This window comes from Apus apus, chromosome Z (genome assembly GCF_020740795.1).
Source record: "Apus apus isolate bApuApu2 chromosome Z, bApuApu2.pri.cur, whole genome shotgun sequence".
NCBI lineage: Eukaryota > Metazoa > Chordata > Aves > Apodiformes > Apodidae > Apus > Apus apus.
This window is the reverse complement of record NC_067312.1, coordinates 36,036,021-36,057,323: the sequence shown is the minus strand read 5'-3', so window position 1 is coordinate 36,057,323 and position 21,303 is coordinate 36,036,021. Positions and strand designations below refer to the sequence as shown.

General features: G+C 40.5%; 1 protein-coding gene and 1 non-coding gene across 3 annotated transcripts; both read left to right on the top strand.

The window, feature by feature from the left end:
• Positions 1–293: 293 nt before the first annotated feature.
• Positions 294–21,104, top strand: HAUS6 (HAUS augmin like complex subunit 6). 2 transcript variants are annotated; one of them, XM_051643051.1, is made up of 17 exons: positions 294–421; positions 978–1,073; positions 1,787–1,868; positions 2,824–2,956; positions 3,499–3,646; positions 6,437–6,502; positions 6,624–6,675; positions 6,877–7,050; positions 8,535–8,719; positions 9,885–10,005; positions 12,514–12,610; positions 15,135–15,216; positions 16,600–16,663; positions 17,276–17,458; positions 18,323–18,458; positions 18,821–19,813; positions 20,675–21,104. In XM_051643051.1, the coding sequence occupies exons 1-17, from the start codon at positions 327–329 to the stop codon at positions 20,725–20,727; spliced, it is 2,760 nt and encodes a 919-aa protein (XP_051499011.1). In that variant the 5' UTR covers positions 294–326; the 3' UTR covers positions 20,728–21,104. The 2 variants fall into 2 exon arrangements, with proteins under 2 accessions (XP_051499011.1, XP_051499012.1); XM_051643052.1 differs by lacking the exons at positions 294–421; positions 2,824–2,956 and having other exon boundaries at positions 996–1,073.
• LOC127396106 (small Cajal body-specific RNA 8) lies at positions 16,370–16,499 on the top strand. The gene has a single exon (XR_007891906.1). It is a non-coding gene; the product is annotated as a small Cajal body-specific RNA 8 (non-coding RNA).
• Positions 21,105–21,303: the final 199 nt, after the last annotated feature.

The window sequence follows — 21,303 nt, the reverse complement described above, 5'->3', positions numbered from 1 at the left end:
AATGCCTTGCAATAAAAGTCTGAACCGCACAGCCTGCTGCCCGTGTGAGTTTTGCTCGGTTTAGCACCTCGAATTTCGTCCTCCGGCGACAACGCGGCTGGCACGGGAGGCGCCCGCCGGAGCCCGCCCGGCCCGCCGGCCCCGCCCGCGCTGCGGCTCCCGGCAGGCAGCGCGCCGCCCGCGCGCGCCTTTTCCGGGGCGGCGGCGGGGCGCGCGCGGGAAGCGGCGGCGGCTCCCAGGGCGCTCCGGTGACCCCCCCCTTCGCTCCGGTGACCCCCCCTTCCCTCCGGTGACCCCCCCTTCCCTCCGGTGAGCCGCTCGGCACGATGAACACCAAGTGGGAGAGAGAGCACCTGTGGCTCTACTTGCTGGCCCTGGGCTTCGACCCGGCGGACTACGGCAGCGACGCGCTGCTGGGAACGTGAGTGCGCGGGACAGCCGGGGGAAGGGGAGGGGGAGGGAGGGGCGGCCCGTCTGCAGCCCCCCGAAGCCCCGAGCGGCGGCCCTGCGTTGTGCTCAGGAGCCCAGGCTTCCAGGGCAAGGAGGGTCTGGCTGGGCCCGGCGCGGGGCCCGGTGCTCGTGGCGGGCGGCAGCGCAGGGGAAAGGCCTGCGTTGCTGCTGTGACCCGTGTGGTCTTTGTCTGAAGAAGTGAAACCCCGAAGTAGTGCCAGCCTTCTGCGCTCCGGTGGGTGCATCCCGCGCAGCCGTATGGAGGAGGTGAGCTCATGGGCTGCGGGTCCCCTGGAGGTTTGAAAACTTCTTGGGAGACAAGGTGCACTTACCAAAAAGTGTTTTAACTTCGCCAGATAAGCTGTAGGATGTATATTTTTAACTATGCAGAAGAGAAAGCATGCAGCCTATAACTTGTAGCACTTTATAATTAAGTAGCATTTTGTAACCGTAAGCGGCCGTTAAAAATGCTGCGTTCATTCTGCATCCTCACCACTACTGATCAAACCTCTTTGTTTGTCCATTAGGTCCATGTTTGATATCCCAAACAACCAAGCGTTTAATCAGGTTTCCTACTTCTTGTTTACTATGTTGGACGAGTCCCGGGCAGCAGAGGCTTTCAAGTAAGTATGTGGCTTCTGAGGCTGCTGCTTTGCACGTGGTCAGTATGGTTTGTGCAGGTGCTGAGGGGGGAAAAAACATCGTCTCTTGGGGCACACTGTGGAAAAAGAACATAGAGTCAGGGAATTTGTTTTGGCTTGATCACAACTCTTCAGTGTATCAGAAAACTTTCCTCAAAGTTGTTTCTGATAGTATCTGTAACTTGGTGAGTTTCTTAATACTTTAAAACTTCCAAGTACTCTATCGTTAATTTCCCTGACCAAGCACTGAGTAGCACTGCCAGTTATAGATTGTGGCTAGGACCTTCTACATGGCAAGAGTCCCACCTTCCTCGATGTTTTCACTTGTTACAACTGTTACCCATTAAAGAAGTGGCTGGAGGAAGGCTAGTAACATGGAAATTATCAGTTCTGACCCCCTTTTTGTAACTTCCCTTTTCCTGAGTTAAAAAGAGCTGCAAAGAAATCTGTCCTTGAATAGGCAGTAATTAACTTATTATGGCAAGAAAACCTTGTATGTTTAACAAAATTTTAGCTATTCTTGGTCTAGGCTGTATCACCTAATTTTCTGGTTCCTCCAGGGGGCACCACTAAGAAATCTTTGCCTTAGCCTTGTTATTATAACGGTTAATTAGGCAACAGTATTTGAACATGTTTTGAAATTGCTTTTTCTTTTCTCTTTTTTTTTTTTTTCCCCATCCGTGTTAAATGGGAAGAGACTGTTCTTTTTTGCTAGGAGAAGTCGTCGCAGATCGTGAATTTAGGAAGCAGTGTTTGGCATGGGTGAAAGATATTGCAGTGAGTACTATGAAGAGTGGAAACTGATCCTTTACTGGCTTCTGTGATCCCATTCTTTTTTTTTGAGACAGTATGTAGTGCTTTTAAGTAAGAGTTTGAAATAAGTTGGTTTTGTTTTTTTTTTTACTAAATAACTCAATTTTACCTCGTGTCTTGCTTCACATAGTTTATCTTGGAGTTCTTTGAAGAAAAAAATGTGGCATGGTGGAATTTAGGTGTCAGAGACTTAATTTGGGGTCTTAAACCTGCTGTGGCTTACTTCAGAATAATGCTATTGGATTAAACAGAAGTGTAGAGGGTTCCTCAGCTGTGGGTGAAAGTAATTTTCTTCAACGTGAGGGATGTTTGTTTAAATTGCCTGGAAAGGTGTTTATTATTGTGAAAGTGTTTTCAGACGCATGGAAAACTTCTATTTGGGGAAAGGGGCTAAAGTTTGCCAAAACTGATTTTCAGATATCATTGGTTATTACGTTATATTCTCATACTTTTAGAATGGTATTCTAGAAATCAAGTCCTTTTATGTACTGCAACACTTTTTTTAGTAGTAGTGGGCATGGTGGAAGCCAACAATGAAGTATCTTTGAGTAAGATAAGAGCAGAACAAAGTACACTGATTAATTACTTTAGTAGAAAACATGAAAGAAAACTTGAATGGTTTTTCCTAGGAGCAAGGAGGGCAGAGGTTTCTAACATATAGCCAGCACTGATTTCAGCTTTTGCATTGAAGTGGTCTTTCACATACAGGAACTGTGGGGGGAGCATTCAAAAAGTTTTAGTCTCTTCAGCTTCCTAGGACAGATATTGACTATGGTGGCAAAGTAGTTTAGCTTTACATGAGGTTTGATAATAAGTAGGATACAATGGTTTGGTAGCCGTCTAAATGTTTGATGGCTGTTGTTAGGGCTTTATATATCATAGATTACTTTTGTGTTTAAAACCATTTTAACTTTTCTAGAATGAAGATCAAATCATTCTTCCACAAATTACACCTTCTTTGTTTGTTTGTCCTGGAGGTCCTAAAGTTATTAGTATATTCTATCAGCTTGCGAGACATGTAATGATTGAGGACATGAAAAGGAACTGCATAGGTAAGCTGTAATGGAAAAGTAAAAATGCTTAATTTGTCATGTTTGACAGTGAATCTATTAAGTCTTTCATTAGTTCTGAATTGGCTGCTCAGTTCAAAAGTCTTTCACAAGGTTCTGTTCACTTGCATAGATCTCTGGCTGATAGAACAATGCAGATTGTTTTGCTTTCTGTTGCTTTGTGTCTTGCTCCAAGGTTTATTTGTGTGTAATGCTGTACACAAGCAGTGTTTTTTGGTTTGGTCCAAAAGTATTGTACTGCTGTGCTATACTCTGTGTCGCAATGAGAGGAATTGTGAAGGACCAGAACTGTCTGTTCTAGGCATCTTGTACTGTTTTGGTGGCCAAAAGAATAGGGAAATGAGTGAGAGTGAGGAAATGAAAATGCATCCAACAGAAGGAAGTGGCAAAAAAAGAGTGCATTGGATACATCATTCAGTCCAGTCATCTTGAGTTGTGATTCTTTGAGATCAAACTAGGTAAATTAGGAAGTTGTCTATTTCCTAAAAGTGAATGATGTAATCCAAACATTAATTTTCATTTAGGTGCTGATACACCTTTTGCTGAAGTTGTAAAGTTGACACCGAAGGATAGTTACATGGCAGATGCAAGATGTAGAGTCGCATACAATAAACTTCTGCAAATTTTTCAAAAAGAAGATTTTGTTATTCAAGAATATGAGAAAAAAGCACAGTAAGTAACACAGTTAAGGAAATGCAGTCTTTTCATAAAAGCTAATTTGTGTGTGTGTCTTAAAAAGGATTTGAGGAGGCTGCATCTGCTTTACATTGCAAGTATGTTGTTGAGCTTGCCATTTTTGCCCCTTTACCTCCTTTAATTGACAGTTCTATTTGTAGGGTCTTTTGTGAAGTGTATTGGTTTAAAGAAATTAGTTCTTCAGTTAGGAGATGCTATATTTCAGAAAATGTTTTTACACAGACATAAATGATCAGGGAATTCTGCTTGTATAGCATCATGTTCTCTTAATATTTGAAGGGACATTTATTAGGATATGACTGTCTCAAGATGAAATGTTTGGTCTTTGCTCAATCATTGTGGGACACATTTTATTTATTTTGTGTAATCCTTAAATAGTATTTCACCAAAAATATGCTATTATTTGGTCCATGTAAACTGTCATGGATGGGATAGTTTACATGACTGGAGCATGGTCATGTCCAGTTACAAGCTATTCAGTAAATGGTAGAAAAGGAGTGGCACTGTAAGTGAAAACAGTTTCACTGCTTGTGGCATAGCTCTGTAGAAGAGGACTGGCCTGTCTCATGGCTTGGGATCAGTATTAGGGTTTAGCATCAAGGGAGACCTCACAGTAGGTGTCTGCTATATACATCTCCTGTACCAGTGAAGGTATATGAAGCGTTCTTCAGACAAATCAAATGCAACTCAGATCTGCAGGCCTTGATTCCTGTAGAGGACTTCAGCTTACCCTGGTATTTGCTGGGAGAACAGTAAAGTGGTGCATTAGTAATCTAGGAAAGTGGAGTGCATTGAGGATGACTTTGTAATGCAATCACTGGGTGTGCTGAGTAGGAGTGCTGCTCTTTCGAACTCACAAGTAAGAAGCTTTCTGGAGACATAACTGCCAACAGAAGCCTTATGGTCATGGTAGCCAAGACTGTAGAATTTAAGATCTTGGGAAACCTGAGGAGGACAAGTGGAATTAAAATGACACAGGATTTAAAATAGCAGATTTCCACTTGACCAGGGTGATGCTATTGTGTATCCTGTAGAAAGCAGAAGGGCTCAGGGGTGGTAGGGTATCTTCAGAGTTATTTCCTGAAGCTGAAGTATGGTCCAGCCCCTTCAATGGAAAAAGAAGCAGGCATAACAAGAAACCAAGCTGTTTACAACAGCAAGCTGGTGATGGAGCTCAGAAACCAAAGCAGCAGCAAATGGAAAAGGGGACTGACTCCCAGAAGTAAATACAAATATTTCTCAGAAGTGCAGTCATGTAGTTATGAAGGCAAAAGTTCAGCTAAAGCTCCAAGAGCTTGGTAAGAGCCTGAAAAAAGGTATGTTATTAGGAAATGGAAGTACGTAGAGGATTTAAGTCTGTTTCTGAGTGAAATGGTAAGTTAAAAGTTTCACAGGCTGAAACACCTGGTGCTGGGGAAAGTGAACATTCATGTTTATGAACAAACATGGCAAACACAAGCCTTTGTAACTGATGGAATGCATCCAAGAGTGTGGAGATATTTACCAGGTATGATTTCAGAACTGCTCTGTAATCTTTAGAAAGAGAAGGCTAGCTAAAGCTTGAACCTAAAGGGCAGTACTCCACCTGGAGTCCTGGAGTCTGGAGCCCTCAGCATAGGAAAGGCATGGAGCTGTTGGAGAGGGTTCAGAGAAGGGCCACCAAGATGATCAAAGGGCTGGAGCACCTCTGCTATGAAGACAGGCTGAGAGAGTTTGGGCTGTTCAGCCTGGAGAAGAGAAAGTTCTGGGGAGAACTTATAGCAGCCTTCCAGTACCTGAAGTGGCCTACAGGACAGCTGGGGAGGGGCTTTTTCATCAGAGAGGGTAATGATAGGACAAGAGGTGGTGGTTTTAAACTGCAAGAGGTTAGATTTAGGTTAGACAACAGGAAGGAATTCTTCACCATGAGGCTAGTAAGGTGCTGGAATAGGTTACCTAAGGAGGTTGTAGAAGCCTCCTAGAATTGCCCAGAAAAGTGGTGGAGTCTCTCTTGCTGAATAATTCATGACTTGGCTTGACAGGACCATGAATAACATAATTAAAAGCTCTGCTTTCAGTGGAAGGCTCCACAATATAACTTCCAGAGGTCAAAGTCTCCTAAATTTCTATAATTTCTATAATTCTGCATCTACTTGTACTCTACTTGGGAGATATTAGTGCTTTTGCTTACCTTGTGAGTGATACCCTTCAGAAGTGCAATTATATGTAGTTTTTTTAATTATTAACAACACCTCAGAACTCTGAAGATCCACTAGGATTCCTAGTGTTTCTGAAAATCAGGCCACTATCTTTTAGATGCTTAAAAATTGAATAAAAGCACTTTGACTTTGGCAAAAGAACTTTGGTGGTCCAGCTGCTGTTACTCCAGTATTCTGTTTTATGTTTTTTTGAAACTGCGTTATTTGGATACTGTACAACTGCTGATTATATTTGGAGGTGTATATTGGTGAAGTACATTTATTGTAACTTCATTATTGTTATTGGGTCTAATAAAAGCCATTCCATTGCATTAAAACATGCAACAGCTTAGTTGCTTAATTTAAAAATATGTTAGTGGCTTTCCTGTCTGTCTTTTGGCACAAAGTCACAGTGAGGAAGTTAAGGGTAAGGTTCTATTTTTGCATCATATCCAAAACAGCCTCAGTGTATGGATTTGGAAAGAATGAGCAAGATGGGTTTGTAATTGCCAAGAATTCTGAGAACAGCAGACTAGAAACTTGGATTTTTAAAACAAATCTGTGGTAACTGTTAACTTTTTTTCCCAAGGCTTTTAATTACAGAAATAAAACAGATAAAGTCTGAATATGCAGCCCTGCAGATACAGCCTGGCAAGTAAGTGTTTTTCCTTGTAACTAAGTTAGAATATATGAAACTGGTTTCTTGTTTCTTTATGAAATATGAACTATAATTTCATTGTAGTCCACTTGAACTTTTCTTTTGCATGTGCATATAGGATAGAGCAGAATGACCAAAAAGAAAATGACAGAACGGAGAGAATTCAAAAGGTGAGCTTTTTTTTTTTCTACTGTAGCAGCATACTGTTTCTTTCAGCATTTTTGCAACTCACACTCTCAGATACTTCTCTTTCCATTTGTCTGCCTGTGATTATGCTGGCCCCCTTGTCTTCTTTTATGTTGCTTTGATACTCTGTTATTATAGGTGGCAAATATTTTAATACAGCATTTTTGTCCTTCTTGCCTATTCAGGTCCGCAGTATGTGGACACTTATAATGGAAGTGCTTGCATCTCTGAAAAAAGAAAAGGAAGTTGTGGATTCTGTACTTGAAGATTGTGCTGTTCAGTGCATTTTAGATGGAACTAGTGTTGTTATCTCTGTTCCAAGGATGTTGGCAGACAGAATTGAAGGAGACATACACCAAGTAAGTAATTTTTGTCCTTTGTGTTAAACTGTGGGGGTTTTTTAGTCCCCAGGAGTATAATTACATTCATTTAAAGACAACAAAGTACTTCGCAGGTGATGAAAGGTTCTTGCTCAAGGATGAAGAAAATATATCTAATTTGTATGTACAATTTGTTAGGATTTAAAGTCAGGCTGGATGGGGGTTTTGAGCAATCTTTGATCTAGTTGAAGATGCCCCTGCAACTGCAGCGTGGGTTAGACAAGATGACCTTTAAAGGTTCCTTCCAACTGAAACCATTCTACAGTTATGCTGCTGTTTTGTGTTGGTTTATGTTTCAATCACTGACTTTTAAAGTTCATGTCACAGTTTAACTCAGATCGGCAGTTAAATGAATGACAATAATGCTCTTGACCCCTTCCCCCTCCCACCCAGGGAGGGAGAGGAGAGAGATAATAAAGGAGAGAGACTTTCCAGATTGGAAACTAAAGTAGACAGCTTTAATTAAATACAAACGATAAAAGAAAATGTGTACAAATATATGAAAGTATGTGCAGGAATGTGCAACGTGCCTCTTGCTTCCTCCCACCCCCAGCAACTCCTGTGGCCCTCTCCTTAGTGGAGAGCAGTTCCAAAATATCCTGTAGATAGCAGCAGAGCAAAAGAGGAGCTGAGTGTAGAGTTATGAGGATCAGGAATGCACAAGCCTAGGGATCAAAGGAGATGGATAGGTGGAGTCCTGGATGCTGGCTGTGAATGGAAGAAGAAGAAACAGAAGAGCCTTGACTTCCATGATCCCTGAGTTTATACTGAGCATTATATGTGTATATATATGTGTATGGAATATCTGTGGCCAATTTTGTTGCCAGTCTCTATTCCTCCCTATGGGAGGGTTGTACATACAACTCTTCTGCTCATTTAGTGCCCAAAGCAGTAAATCTGACAAGCAGAGCTAGGTGTCCTTGTTTTCTCAGCAGTATCTATAAACATTCCAGTGTTATAAGTCTGCTAGCTGGAAAACTTGCTGCTTAAAAGAGAGTCCACTGAAGAAAAAAGTAATCAGTAAAAAGAAAATTGGCTTAATCTCGGCTCAAACCAGGACAGTTCAGTAGCTGCATTGGTAACCCTGCCTGATTAGTACTTGATTTTGTTGTTGTTTTGACATAAAACTAGGGTGACCAGCTTAACTGTTGCTTTAACTAGTGGGCTTTCATGTCCAGTGTATAGTATATGGTGATGTTTTGCCCTGCCATCTTTTGGGTCAGTGGTTTAACAGAATACTTCATTAGTTGAAGTTCCCTTGGTTCAATTTACTTTGTAGGCTGGTTTCAAGCAGCTGATTCTAGAAAACAAGCCTGTGGCTTAAATCAAGATTGTATTTTTTGAAAAATGAAACAGTTGGAAACTAAATCAAAATACAAAGTCAAACTTCGTTGTGACAACAGAAGGCACAAGGTTCTAGGTATTGATAGTTTTCACTGATTTTTTTTTTTCTATACTTCAAGCGTTTTACAGGAAATATATATGAAGATGAAAATCTGAATTTCTTAACAGTCATTCAGTTATTAAATGAAGCCCTGAAAACATTGAAAGATGAACGATGTGAATCTGAGTTAAATCAAGAACTTCAAGGCATGGAGAACAGTCTTATCCTCTGCAGTAAAGCACTACACAATTTGAAAGCAAAGAGGTAACTGCCTGAAAATTTTCTCAAGTTCCTTGTTTTTTAGTCTGAGGACCATGTCTTCCTACCTTGGAGTCTTTTCTAAAATGGTATCATTTATAGTGAGAACATGTTGGTTCAATAATTTTCCTTTTGCTTGGAGAAACTCAAGTTTGTCTTGATCATCTGTATACTTTTAAATGAGATTATTCTCAAGGAAATCGCAGCTTATTGCTCTTTATGCACTAGTGGTTTAGGCTTTGTTCTTGGGGACCTTGTTTGCTAGCTGATCTAATTAAAAACAAAAATAAATTATTTTTTTAAAATCAGTTTGGGATTTTAAAACTATCTGAAACTGGCTAAGGGCAAGTTTAAGAGTGTATCTCATCGTGTGTATGTATTTTAGTATAGTTCTTCAAATCTTTATGTAAGAAACATGAAGACTACTGTTGCAGATGAGAATGGAAGGTCTTAAGGTTGCTTAAAGAATCACCGACAAAAGATATCAGGAAAAGGTGTTTTTTTTTATATATATAGATTTATGAAAGTGCGACTTAACAGAATCAAATGTCAATGTTCACTCTGTTGCTTATTATGTGATAGGGACATGTAGGGGTTGGAAGTGGAGGGGAGTTTATCAAGGGGAATGATTGTCAGTAGTCTTCTATGATAGACATGATTCAGGTTAGGCAATCTTTGGCAACTTTCAGAGTGGACCTGTATTCAAGCAGGAGGGGTCTCAGGTGTCTTCTGCAGGCAGTTTCAGGTATGGTTAGGGAGAGTCTAATAGACCCAAGTGGCTGTATTTGCACTAGGACAGAAATGTACCCAGTTATCTGGGCTCACTGCTCCAACAGGCAAGATCAGAAAGTGCTCGTCTATTGTGCTTTCTGTCAAAACAATGTCAGGCCCACTGCACTTGTAACTAAACAGTGTTGACTAATGTTGATGTTGCAGCGTGGTTCAGTGAACAGGGGTCTGCACCATCACACTCAGTGTGCAGACACCTCTGTTCCACCACAGCTACCTAGCAGCTGCTTTTTAGGTTGTGAATTCCAGGCACAAGTGCACGAATATGTTGATACTTTTCAAATGGGGGGATAAGAGGACCACTTAATAGGCTCTGTCTTTATGCAGAATTGTTAACTCCACCAAAAGATGTATATGGTCATTTTACATTTCTATGTTACAGGCTAAAAATAGAGCAGGAGCATTTGGTGTCAACTATTTCCAAAGAACAGGAAGACTGGGAAGCAAAGTGGAAAAACTATCTTGGCGTGTGTCCTTTCAATTTAATCTTGGATCAGCATCCAGTAAGTAGTGTTCAATTTATCTGATTCTGGGGAAGGGTAATGGTGAAGGTGAGAGACGTACATCTAAGCTGGTATGTTCTATTGCAACACCAGGTTTATATGTAAGGTTAGGGAACCAGGTAGCATAACGTAGCAGAAATTACTTTTTGCAATAGTCTTTCTTAAATAAGATCTCAGAATCACAGAATAGTCATGGTCAAGGACCTCTGAGATCACTGAGTCCAACCAAAAAAAACCAAACCAAAACAAAAAGCCCAACACAAACACAAAAGCCAACACAAAATTCCATACAAAACTCCACAAAACCACACCCCAAAAAACCAAAAATGCACAACTTAAAATCTCGACCACTAGAGTGTGCCCTGAAGTTCCTCATCTACACGTTTCTTGAATACATCCAAGGATGGTGACTGTGCAGGCTCTTCCAGTGCCTCACCACTCTTTCAGTAAAGAATTTCTTCCTAATATCCAGTCTAAACCTCCCCTGCCACAACTTCAGACCATTTCCTCTGTTCCTGTTATTATTCACTTGGGAGAAGAAGCCAAGATCCACTCTCTACAACCTCCTTTCAAGTAGTTGTAGAGGGCAGTGAGGTCTCCCCTCAGCCTTCTCTTCTCCAAACTAAACATCCCTAGTTTCCTCAGCTGCTCCTCATACAGTTTGTTCTCTAGACCCTTCACCAGCTTGGTGGCACTTCTCTGGCCACGCTCTAGCACCTCAATGTCCTTCCCATAGTGACGGGCCCAGAACTGGACACAGTACTTCATGTGCAGTCTCACCAGTGCCGAGTACGGGGGCACGATCACTTCCCTAATCCTGCTGGCCACACTATTCCTGATGTGGGCCAGGATGCTGTAGGCCTTCTTGGCCACCTGGACACACTGCTGGCTCATGTTCAGCCAGCTGTCAACCAGCACCCCCAGGTCCCTCTCTGCTGGGCAGCTTTCCAACCCCTCCTCCCCAAGCCTGTAGCTTTGCCTGGGGTTTTTGTGACCGAAATGCGTGGACACTTGGCCTTACTGAACCTCATACAATTGGCCTTGGCCCATCAATCTAGCCTGTCCAGGTTCCTCTGTAGAGCCTTCCTACCCTTAAGGAGATCAAGACTTCCACCCGGTTTGGTGTCATGTGCAAACTTACTGAGGGTGCACTCAATCTCCTCATCCAGATCAACGATAAAGATGTTGAACAAGTCTGGGCCCAAAACTGAGTCCTGAGCAATGCCACTGGTGACCAGCCACCAACTAGATGTAACTCAATTTACCACAACTCTCTTGGCTTGGCCGTACAGCCAGTTTTTTACCCAGTGAAGCATACACTTGTCTTTACCATGATTTGCCAGCTTGTCCAGGAGGATGCTGTGGAAGTTAGTGTCAAAGTCCAGGTAGACAATTACCACAGCCTTCCCCTCATCCAAAAGGCAGGTCATATGGTCATAGAAAGAGATCAGATTGGTCAAACAAGACCTTCTTTTCATAAAGCCATGCTAGCTGGCCCTGATCCCCTGGCTGCCCTGCACTTGCCATGTGAGCTCACTCAAGATGAGCCTCTCCATAAGCTTTCCTGGTACTGAGGTCTGGCTCACAGGGCAGTAGTTCCCCAGATCCTCCTTCCGGTCCTTCCTGTAGGTGGGCATCACATTAACCAGCCTCCAGTCATCTGGGACCTCCCCTGTTGACTAGGATTGTTATTAGGTGGTGAAGAGAGGTTTAGTGAGCTCCCTATGCCAGCTCCCTCAGTACTCTTGGGTAAATCCCATCTTGTCCCATACATGTAATGTGTGTCCAGGTGCAGAAGCAGATCATTAACTACTTCCTCTGGGATTGTGGGGGGTTGTTCTGCTTTCTGTCCTTATCTTCCAGCTCAGGAGGCTGGAGGCAGCTGGTCTGGCTTTTAAATCTGGGGCAAAGAAGGCATTAAGTATCTCACTCTTTCCCTCATCCTTGGTTGCAATGTTCTCCCCTGCATCCATTAAGGGATGGAGGTTCTCCCTGGTTCTCTTTTTATTGTTCATGAATTTATAAAAACTTTTTATTGTCCCTTATGTCAGTGGCCAAATTGAGGTCCAGCTGGGCTTTTGCCTTCCAGATTTTCTCCTTTTAATGAGATCTATGTAAGATATATTTGACCTAATGACAGCTGGGGACATAATTTGACATCGGGGATGGAACCATCTTATCTAGACAATAGATTAGCATAAGAGCAAGGTGATTTGTTTTGGTTTTTTTGTGTCCATCCCCCTGTGGCAACTGAGCTTTTGTGTGGTAGCAGTCTGAAAATCTGCTGCATTCTGTTTTTTTCTTTTAAAGTAATCTATTTGATGAATGAATAATAATTTCCAGAATCTAAAATTATACCCTTGCCTGGCTACCCAGCAGAGAAATGAAGTTTCATGTTGAGATTGACAGCTGGTTTGCAGAAAAGCTGTTGTGAATAGTTGTCTGATAATAGCTAGTGATATGCAGATTTTTTCAGCCTGCTTGTGTGACTTTCCTTTTTCTTGAAAGGATCTTAAATTAATAGCTTCACAACCCCAGTCTTCTGATGTTGCAGAAGAAGAAGATGATGAGAATGTCTTTTCTCAGCTTCTAGTATCACTTCCAGGTGGGTGAACAAGGAGTTGTTTTTTCCTTTTGCCTCTCATGACAATTGTTAAAAGTTACTTGGAGTCAAAAAGATTTCTTGCTTGCTTTTGCAAATTATTCTTGATAGTCTCTGATAATCTGATTCTGAATGACTCTTTGTAACAATTGACTTACATTCTTAATCCTGTCTCACCTTAAAGATTTAATGAAACTTTTAATATGGAAAAAAACAAATACTAGAGCTGTTTGGTATTTTGTTGTCCTTGCACAAATGATTTTGAGACAAGTTTCCATGTACAAAAGTTCATTCATGGATTCTAGAAAATACATTCACTCTAACAGTGAAAGTTGCTTCAGGTTGGAGCAGTAATAAGAAAGAGAAGATAAAACTTTTCCCACTGTCCAGGTGTGAAAAGAAATTGAAGGTCCTCCCAGGTAAGCATCTTTCCCTGGTGCATCCTGAAATCCTTATTCCACAATGTGGAATTCCTTATCTGTGCAATTTGATCAGGACCTTACTTGATATCTGTGTTGGTTGTTTTCAGTAGGTAGGTTAACTGTATTGATCAGAGCTCACTTTTATCGGACATAGATGTTGCACATACTAATCAGGTGATGATCTGATTTTGTTCTATGGGGTAGAGCTTATTGACCAAGTGTTTACTGTCCCTTGTATAGTTATAGTTTAGAGTTTAGAAGCTGCAAAGCAAGGATGGGAAGGGAGGGGGAAGACAGGTTGAATCGTACATCATTTGTAGTTCCTTTTAGGAAAAATGATGTAGCAGATGTGCGTTGGAATTTCAAGGTGCAAAGCAACAGGGAGAAGTTCCTTTGGATTACAAAGATGCAAGCACTGCTCCAGCAGTCTGTGAGGGTATGTAGTTATAAAGCCAGAAGATGCAAAAAGAGAAAGAAGCTATAGAATTTCAAATGGAAGGTAATTTGCCTTAATTTCAAAGATTAAAGCACTGTGCAATAGTTCTGTGAGCTTCTGGTAACATCAGAAAGCTTGAGACAAACAGGGAAATCCCAAGCACAAATAGAGGTTGGGTGGAGAATGGTTTGAAAAGAATCCTTGGACTTGGAGGGGATTGGTTGATGAGAAGCTCAACATGAGCTGGCAATGTGCACTTGCAGCCCAAAAAGCCAGCTGTATTCTGGGTATCAAAAAATGTGTGGCTGGCAGGTCAAAGGACGTGATTCTCCCCTGCAACTCAGCTCTCATGAGACCCCACTTAGAATACTGTGTCTAGCTCTGAGGCCCTTGACATACGAAGCACGTGGAGCTGTTGAAGTGAATCCAGTGGAGGACCACAGAGAGGATCAGAGAGCTGGTGCACCTCTCCTATGAAGACAGGCTGAGAGAGTTGGGGTTGTTCACCCTGAAGAAGAGAAGGCTTTGGGGAGACCTTACAGCAGCGCTGCAGTACCTGAAGAGGCTACAGGAAAGCTGGAGAGGGACTTTTTACAAGGACATGGAGTGATAGCATGAGGGGGAACTGTTTAAAAGTAAAATAGACGGTAGAGTTAGATTGGATATTGGGAAGAAATGGTTGATTGTGAGAGTGGTACAACACTGGCACAGACTTCCCCGAGAAGCTGTGGCTATTCCCTCCCTGGAAGTGTTCAGGGCCAGACTGGATGGGGCTCTGAGCAGTCTGTTCTAGTGGGAGGTGTCCCTGCTCATGCAGAGGAGTTGGAACTAGATGATCTTAAGGTCCCTTCCAACCGCAACCATTCTGTGAAGCTGTGGTCTGTGGCATTCTCTAGACTGGTTAAAATGTTTAATCTAAAAATAGAGCCACTACAAAAACTTTTTCTACTTGTTAACATGGTAGCCTCTCCTGATTTCTTAAAGTAAGCTTGCATCTTGGAAGTGATGTTGATGTGAATACAAAAGGAAATGCCACTTAGGTTTGCACAAACTGAAATTAGGGTTAGTAGAGAACTGCTGAGGTTAAACCTTGGCATTTTATCCAAATAATGTGCCAAAATTGATACTTACTGTTCTAAAGAGCCCTGAGCTAAGGTATATGTACCTCTGATAATGTACAAAACATTTCCTTAGAATGTGCCTTGCCTTTCTTGGTCTGAGGCAGCATTGTTCAGAGGGATGAGTATGTCTGTAGAGATCTTGATTGATAAATGCAAATGAAGATGATGGGGAAAACATGGAAGGAACTTTACTTTGTGGAATTGATGTGCCACAAAATTGATCCTTATGTGGAGAGGGGTGGATAATAGTATGGCTGAGATTGTAGTCTGGGGAAATGTTGAATGTATGATTGGTATGTGCAGGGCAGCAGATAGGACCATGCCTCTTGAATGTGTGTTCACAAACAAAACAAATAGGCTGCAGGTGGTACCTGAGCAAAATGATAGATTTTGCTGCCCTGCTTATGTATTAATTTATTTTTCTTGAAATGGTCATTAAGTCCCTCCAGTAAATAATCTACAGAGGTGGTTTGAGTCACTGTGTCACCTGGAAGTCTGAGGGGAAAAAAAAAGGAAACAGTAATATAACTCGTGATTTGCTTTTCCAGATGTTTGTGATGCTGAAGTACATGATGAGAAAGATCGCCCATTTGAAACTGTGACGGATGTGGCAATGCCACCACCAAGCTGGTATGATGTTACTTAAAAACTGATAAGCAGTTGAAAAAGAAGAAATTCTCTTGTTGGAGTTGATTATATTGTGTGTCTTGATCCTTAGTGGAATATTTCAGTAGCCCACTCCTTACACATCACATCCACCTGATGTAGTTGTAATTGTTGCTTTCTCCAGCTAGTGACTGATTATCGACTGGTTGCTGCTGAATAGGATGTGCAGCAGCTAAGTTGCAAGGCTTTTAGATCACTTTTTAAGTACATTCTTTCAGGTTTTAATAGGCAGGTGGAGAATACAGGTATCTGTTTCTCAGGCTGGGCTGAGATAGGTGTGTATGTTCAGTGTAGCCTGAGAATAAAAACAGGCATTCACAGGAGCCTGCCTTTTGTGTTTAAAAGAAACCAACTTAAACCAAACAAAAAAAACCTTGGTTCCCAAGCAGAATTACTGTGCTAAAACCTTTGAAGAAGACTTATCTCACGAATCTTCTAAATCACTTTATTCTGTATCTTCCTTTACTACAGTTACAGCGAAGGATAGAACACAAAATGATGGTATTCTAAAAAGTTTGTGCGTATTTGTCTTTTACTTCAGGAAGGTTTCATGACCTTATGAATAATGCTGTATATCATAAAATGACTCCTACTGATGCTTGAAAGTTGTCTACTACAAGAGAAAGGGAGTTAGTAAAGGAAGGCTGTCTTCAACTTAGACATCAGTAGATGTTGTTACATATTAGGTCTCAAAGTAGTTAACAATTAAAGCTTGGATTTCTCTCAGTGACTTTATACAGCATGAATTTTGGTCTGCGTCTGATCTAAAGATAGGTAACACCAAATACGGACATTTTAAGAGGAGTTCTTCCTAAAAAGTGTGGACCGTACCTTACATTCTAGAGAGCTATATAATTAGCAGTGCTTTCATCAGAAGTGGTAAGACTCAAGTTTTTGGTAGCCAGAGGATTGTAAAATACAGTTCATATAGGAACAGATGCATGGATGCCAGAGATGATTCGAATAAGAATATCTAGGGAAGAGAGCATTGTCAAGTCTGCAGAAGACTTTCCAGTTGTTTTTGATTGCAGAATGTGAAAAAACTTGTTGACAAAATGTATCACAAAATCTCTTCTGATTACCAAATCAAGGGAAGAGTTTTATAATTTATTAATCTTGGGAGGCTGATACACAACTAGGGCTAAAGCTGCTCTAATTGTCACATGTTCTCCCTATAATAAAACTGCCTTCTGATGACCGGGACGAATTGAGGGAAATCGTAACGGACAGATACGGGGCACACAATATGTCGTGGCCTTTGATTAAGACATGCAAGCCACTTGTTTATTTGTCTCTAAAAGACTTCCCTCCCCCTTACTCTCTTCCACACCTCCCCCCACCCCCAAGGATCTCTTCAGTGCCTTTGAAGTTGTCAGAAGTATCAGAAAACAGAGATGTGTCGACTGAAAAGGTAATTCAATAATTTTCTGCCTGTCAAAGAAGTTAAACTTACATTTGCTTTTTACATTGATTGAAGCCTAGACTTAGTATTTGGTGGGGAGGCTTTCAATTTTGTGTTTTTGTTACTTTTCTAAAAAGTAACATTTTTACACATCTGAGTCCTGTAAAATGAAAACTGAACTCTCAGAGACTTTATTAAACTTCAGGAAAGCACAGTAGGAAGTAAATTCACTTGCAGCTGACTTCCAGTACAACATTCAATGTGTTGCTGAATTTCCCATTTGTTGAAATATGGGCAGGGGTCGCACTTTGATGCTTCTTTAAGTTGTGTGTGAATTTAAGGCTTATGTCACCTAAAAGCAATTTGGATGTACATTTTTCCAATGTACAGTTGTTCGCTGTAGTTGTGTTCAAAGTAGTTGCAGATGACTTGTGTTCTATGCAACACCTTGTCCTAGCCACTACTATGTCCTGCTTCAAAAATACAATTGTAAAAATAATTTCTGTTCAGTTAGACTTTAAGATTTAAGTATTTTCATTGACTAAACACAGAATTTTTACAGCAGTTTCTTCATGATAATTTTCTGAAATGAGTTCTAACACTTCCTGTGTATTCCTCTAGAACTTGCATACTAAAACTAGTGAGGGGGAAAAAAAGCCTGTGCCTCCAAAGCTCTTAGAAAATGGAAGGGATGAGTCTACCAGTTCAGAAACGTGGGACAATGCAGGTGATCGTATCCAGACAGAGTCTGCTGTCAAAGAAGAAGAGTTTCTTAGGAAAAGCAAAGACGATTTGGCAGAAGAGGTTGGGAAAAGTTTGTTTTTTAAAAATTTTTCTTCGTTTATTTTGAAATAAATGCTCATTAATTACAATTTCTATCACAAAATGCCTCTTGTAATGTGTGTACATCAAAAGTTACTTTTCACTGTCACGTAGTAATCAGTGTCACTGAGTTTTGGGGATGACTGCCCACTTAAGTACACCCTGAAAGCATGGAGCTTGTGCAATTATCGTACTTAGAAATCATAGTTAAGTGAATAGTAGTTTAAATAGAATCACAGTATAGTTTTTATCTCCTCTTATGCTTGAATCTATGAACCACTGCATATATTAAGAATTTAACAGTCCTTTTTGTTTCTGAACTTAAGCAGGTTAAATATTTAACAGGGTTTTGGGAATTTTAAGCAGAAATTGAAGTATTTATTTTTTTAGGTGTTTTATTTAAGATATAACTGAGCAGTTCCTTCCAATAGTTACTGTAAATTGTGCCACAGTGTGATTTGGAAAGTAAATTGCATCTTCAGCTGAATTGGCACTGTTATTTTTCATCTGCTGAAATGTTCTGTTTATGTAAATATTATTCTAGTTGTCATGCTTATGCGGTTCTTGCCTAGTGCCTTTAATATATTCTGAACATACTTTGTTATTTTAACAATTGCTTCATAGATGAGGAAGGAACTCAGAATTTAATTCTGATTCCAGTCCCCTATCTTCATTTTGTACTTATAGGGCACTGTTGTCATTGTGAGCCTAACCAGTAAATAGCAGAAGAGTCAAGATTGCAGACTCTTCAGATAATTTGTAAAGTGGGATTTATTTTGAGTTTCAACTGACAAAAAGGCTATTATTTTACTTTTACATTATTTGCCCTTCTCTAACATCCTACAGGTTGTAAAAGCAGTGATGTCTGATTCGCCTGAGAGTTCTGAAGACAAAGGAATGGCATTAGAAGATCTCATTAGCTCACTGGCTTTTAACCCATTTTTAACAAGAAAACAGATTCCCCGAACTCCAGAAAATCTACGTAAGTCTAAAGCTCTATTTTTCTAGTACTCATTGATTAGAAATATTAGTTCATTGATACTGTACACATCACACAAGAAGAAAAAGATAATTATTTCAGTGAAGCTGCAGCTTATCCTGATGTCTTGCTCTGTGATGCAGCATAATAGGCCAGTAAGATACGACTACTGTGAGATTGAGTTAAGAGTTTGTTGTTTTTTTTCCTGTGTAGAATCTCCTTTATATTTAGGAAGAAAACTAAGTGTGAGCAACGTAAAGCAGCCGTATAAAGCTTCCTTCTTGGGTTGCTTATATTACTGAAGGGGCAGAAGAGAACAGAATGATTCTAAGTACTGACATTTTACCTTGTTTTGTTCCATTTAGTTACTGAAATTAGAAGCTCATGGAGAAAGGCTATTCAGTCTGAGGGCTCATCAGACACAGAGCTGTCCCAAACTGAAGTAACGATAGAAGCAGCTCCAGTAGATGTTAGACCTACAGCGCAGAATGCGGCAGACTCAACGTTTGTGTGCTCTATCCCTGCATCACCTCTACCTGACTTTGATCTTCCCTTGTCAGAAAGGAAGTCCCAGTTAAGTTCTACAGAATTTAGACCTCAAGAGCACATGAGGATAAATCACATCATTGAATCTCCAGTTTCAGAAACATCTGGAATGCTGGAGAGTGAGAGAACTGAAGAGCAGGAATTGGAATGTACTATTTTGAACAAAAGTTGTGTAGAAGATACAAAAGAACTGAAGAGCGTGAATACTCCAAATACTTGTTCAGAAGACAATAGGGGAACAGGTGTTTTGCCCTCAGACTGCTTTGAAGGTTCCGAAGTGGATGGGATGCTGCACTGGGATGTCTCTTCATTGTTAAATTTTGTCCGTTGTGAAGCTAATCACTTGGGGATATGGAATGAGACACTTCCAGAAGAACTTAACACAGATTCCAACATATCTGCAAGCTCAGAAGGTAGCTTTTGTGTAACAGACAGTGTGTATGTAACAGGTGGTTCAAAAAATAAGGGAGATACTGAAAAATCAAAGCTAGATCCACAGTCCCCATTCAACACACATAAAGCACTTGAAAGGACTGCATCTGGAAGTGAAGATGAGCTGCATCAAACACATAATAGAGGTGAATCTGTAACCTGTAGATCAGCTCTAAGTCATACACCAGAAAGAAAAGATGAATTTTACAGTCCTCTAAAACTCTTCTGCTTGGATGAAGAATTTACCAGGACACCATCACCAGTAGCTTTTAATGAAATAAAATATTCCCTGTCATCTTTGTTGGTATCCTGTCAACATCTGGGGGAAATGGCATCAATGATACACGAAGTCCCATTTGACTTAATACCTAAATCAAAGGGTAAGTGTCCATGTACTTCAGCAACTTCAAATTTTGTCCATTCTGCCACCTGCTATACTACCATAAATAACCTAGCCTGAATAGCTGAACCATGCTGTAGGGGGATGGGTTATTTGTATCTTTATTCCTTCTGGAAGATCAGATACAAAAACCATGGAAATGTGTTTCCTGTAGTTGTGTCAGCATCTTGTAAGTACGAGGAAAGGTGCTTATCTGACTTTCTGAGGTAATAGGCAGCTGTTAGAAAAGACTTAAGGTTTAATAGCAATGGAGAAATCTGAAGTTAAATTTTGAGAATTCACCAAGTTAGTTTGAAATAGTGTTAACTCTGGACAAATTTGGTTATTTAGAAATGTCTTGTGGGTAGTTGGAACTTCTGTGAGGTCAGTCAGGTATTCACAGTCTGTAATACTTTCATAAAAAGTATGTTAATAAATACCCTGCATTCCAGCCTACCTGTCCCCTCACCCCATTTCCAACAGAAGTGTCACCTTTGTTTAACCAGTAGTACAGTATTTAGTTACATGTGAGGTCAGTTTTTGAAATGTATTAGTAAAAACGAGCCAGTAATAGTTATACAGAAAGACTTTCACCAAAACAGGTGGTATGTAATGAAGTACTAGGAGCTTAACACAACAAACTAATCTCAAAGAGTAGTGAGACTTATCCTTTGTGCAAAGTCTTGCTGCAGTTTAGCTTTTGCTTGTAATTGTGTCTGAGCTGATAGTTGATTTTACCTAACTTGGAGCAGTTACCAAAATCAGAAGTACCATTTCATATATGCTTTTTTTAATATACACCAAATGCTTTTGGAGCAGTATTTCTGTCAATTAGTGCTAACTAATACACTTTTTCTTCCAGATGAAGAGCAGTTGAATAAGAAGCCAGACACAAAGGAGCCATCGTCAGGATAGAATTTGTAAAGCAGAAGCATAACAATAGTAGCACAGATATGGTTCCCTTGAGCATGTAACATCTTCTTCCTGCCCTGCCCCTCAGAAGAAGGAACCTTCCCAAATTTTACTTGATGCTCTATGTTCATTGGATTCTTCATGCTTGTGGTTGATATTGCCACATTCTATATTACCTTTTCATAGAGACTGATTTCTTTTTCAGCAACTTACACAGAAGTTCTAATAATTTATGACTTGTAGCGTTAGTGCCTCCTTACTTTAAAATATTGTATAGACATTTATGACATTGGTATGTAAGTAACTGATAATACACCTTGTGGTGGGATGGGAATGTAAAAGGTTAGGTTCCTACAGATAAAGTTCTTGCTGTAAAAATACTGGTCCCTAGCCTGATATGTTTACTGAGTTTTGAAGTATTGTGAAGTCGAGTTTTTCTGTTCTGGTATACCTTTCTCCTCCTTTCTTCAAAATTAGTTGCAAATATGTTTTAAGAAGAATCTCCATCTGTATTTGACATCTTCCTTGTAAAGGAGAATTTGACAAGCTTTATGAAAAGAGATGTATGTGGCTGGCTGC

What these genes read in the sequence shown, in the direction of transcription:
- HAUS6 (XM_051643051.1), top strand. Translation starts at nt 327, where the DNA reads ATGAACACCAAGTGGGAGAGAGAGCACCTGTGGCTCTACTTGCTGGCC. An exon ending in AGCGACGCGCTGCTGGGAAC is followed by an intron (nt 422 to 977) that starts GTGAGTGCGCGG and finishes TTTGTCCATTAG; the next exon opens with GTCCATGTTTGATATCCCAA. An exon ending in TTGAAGGAGACATACACCAA is followed by an intron (nt 7,051 to 8,534) that starts GTAAGTAATTTT and finishes CTATACTTCAAG; the next exon opens with CGTTTTACAGGAAATATATA.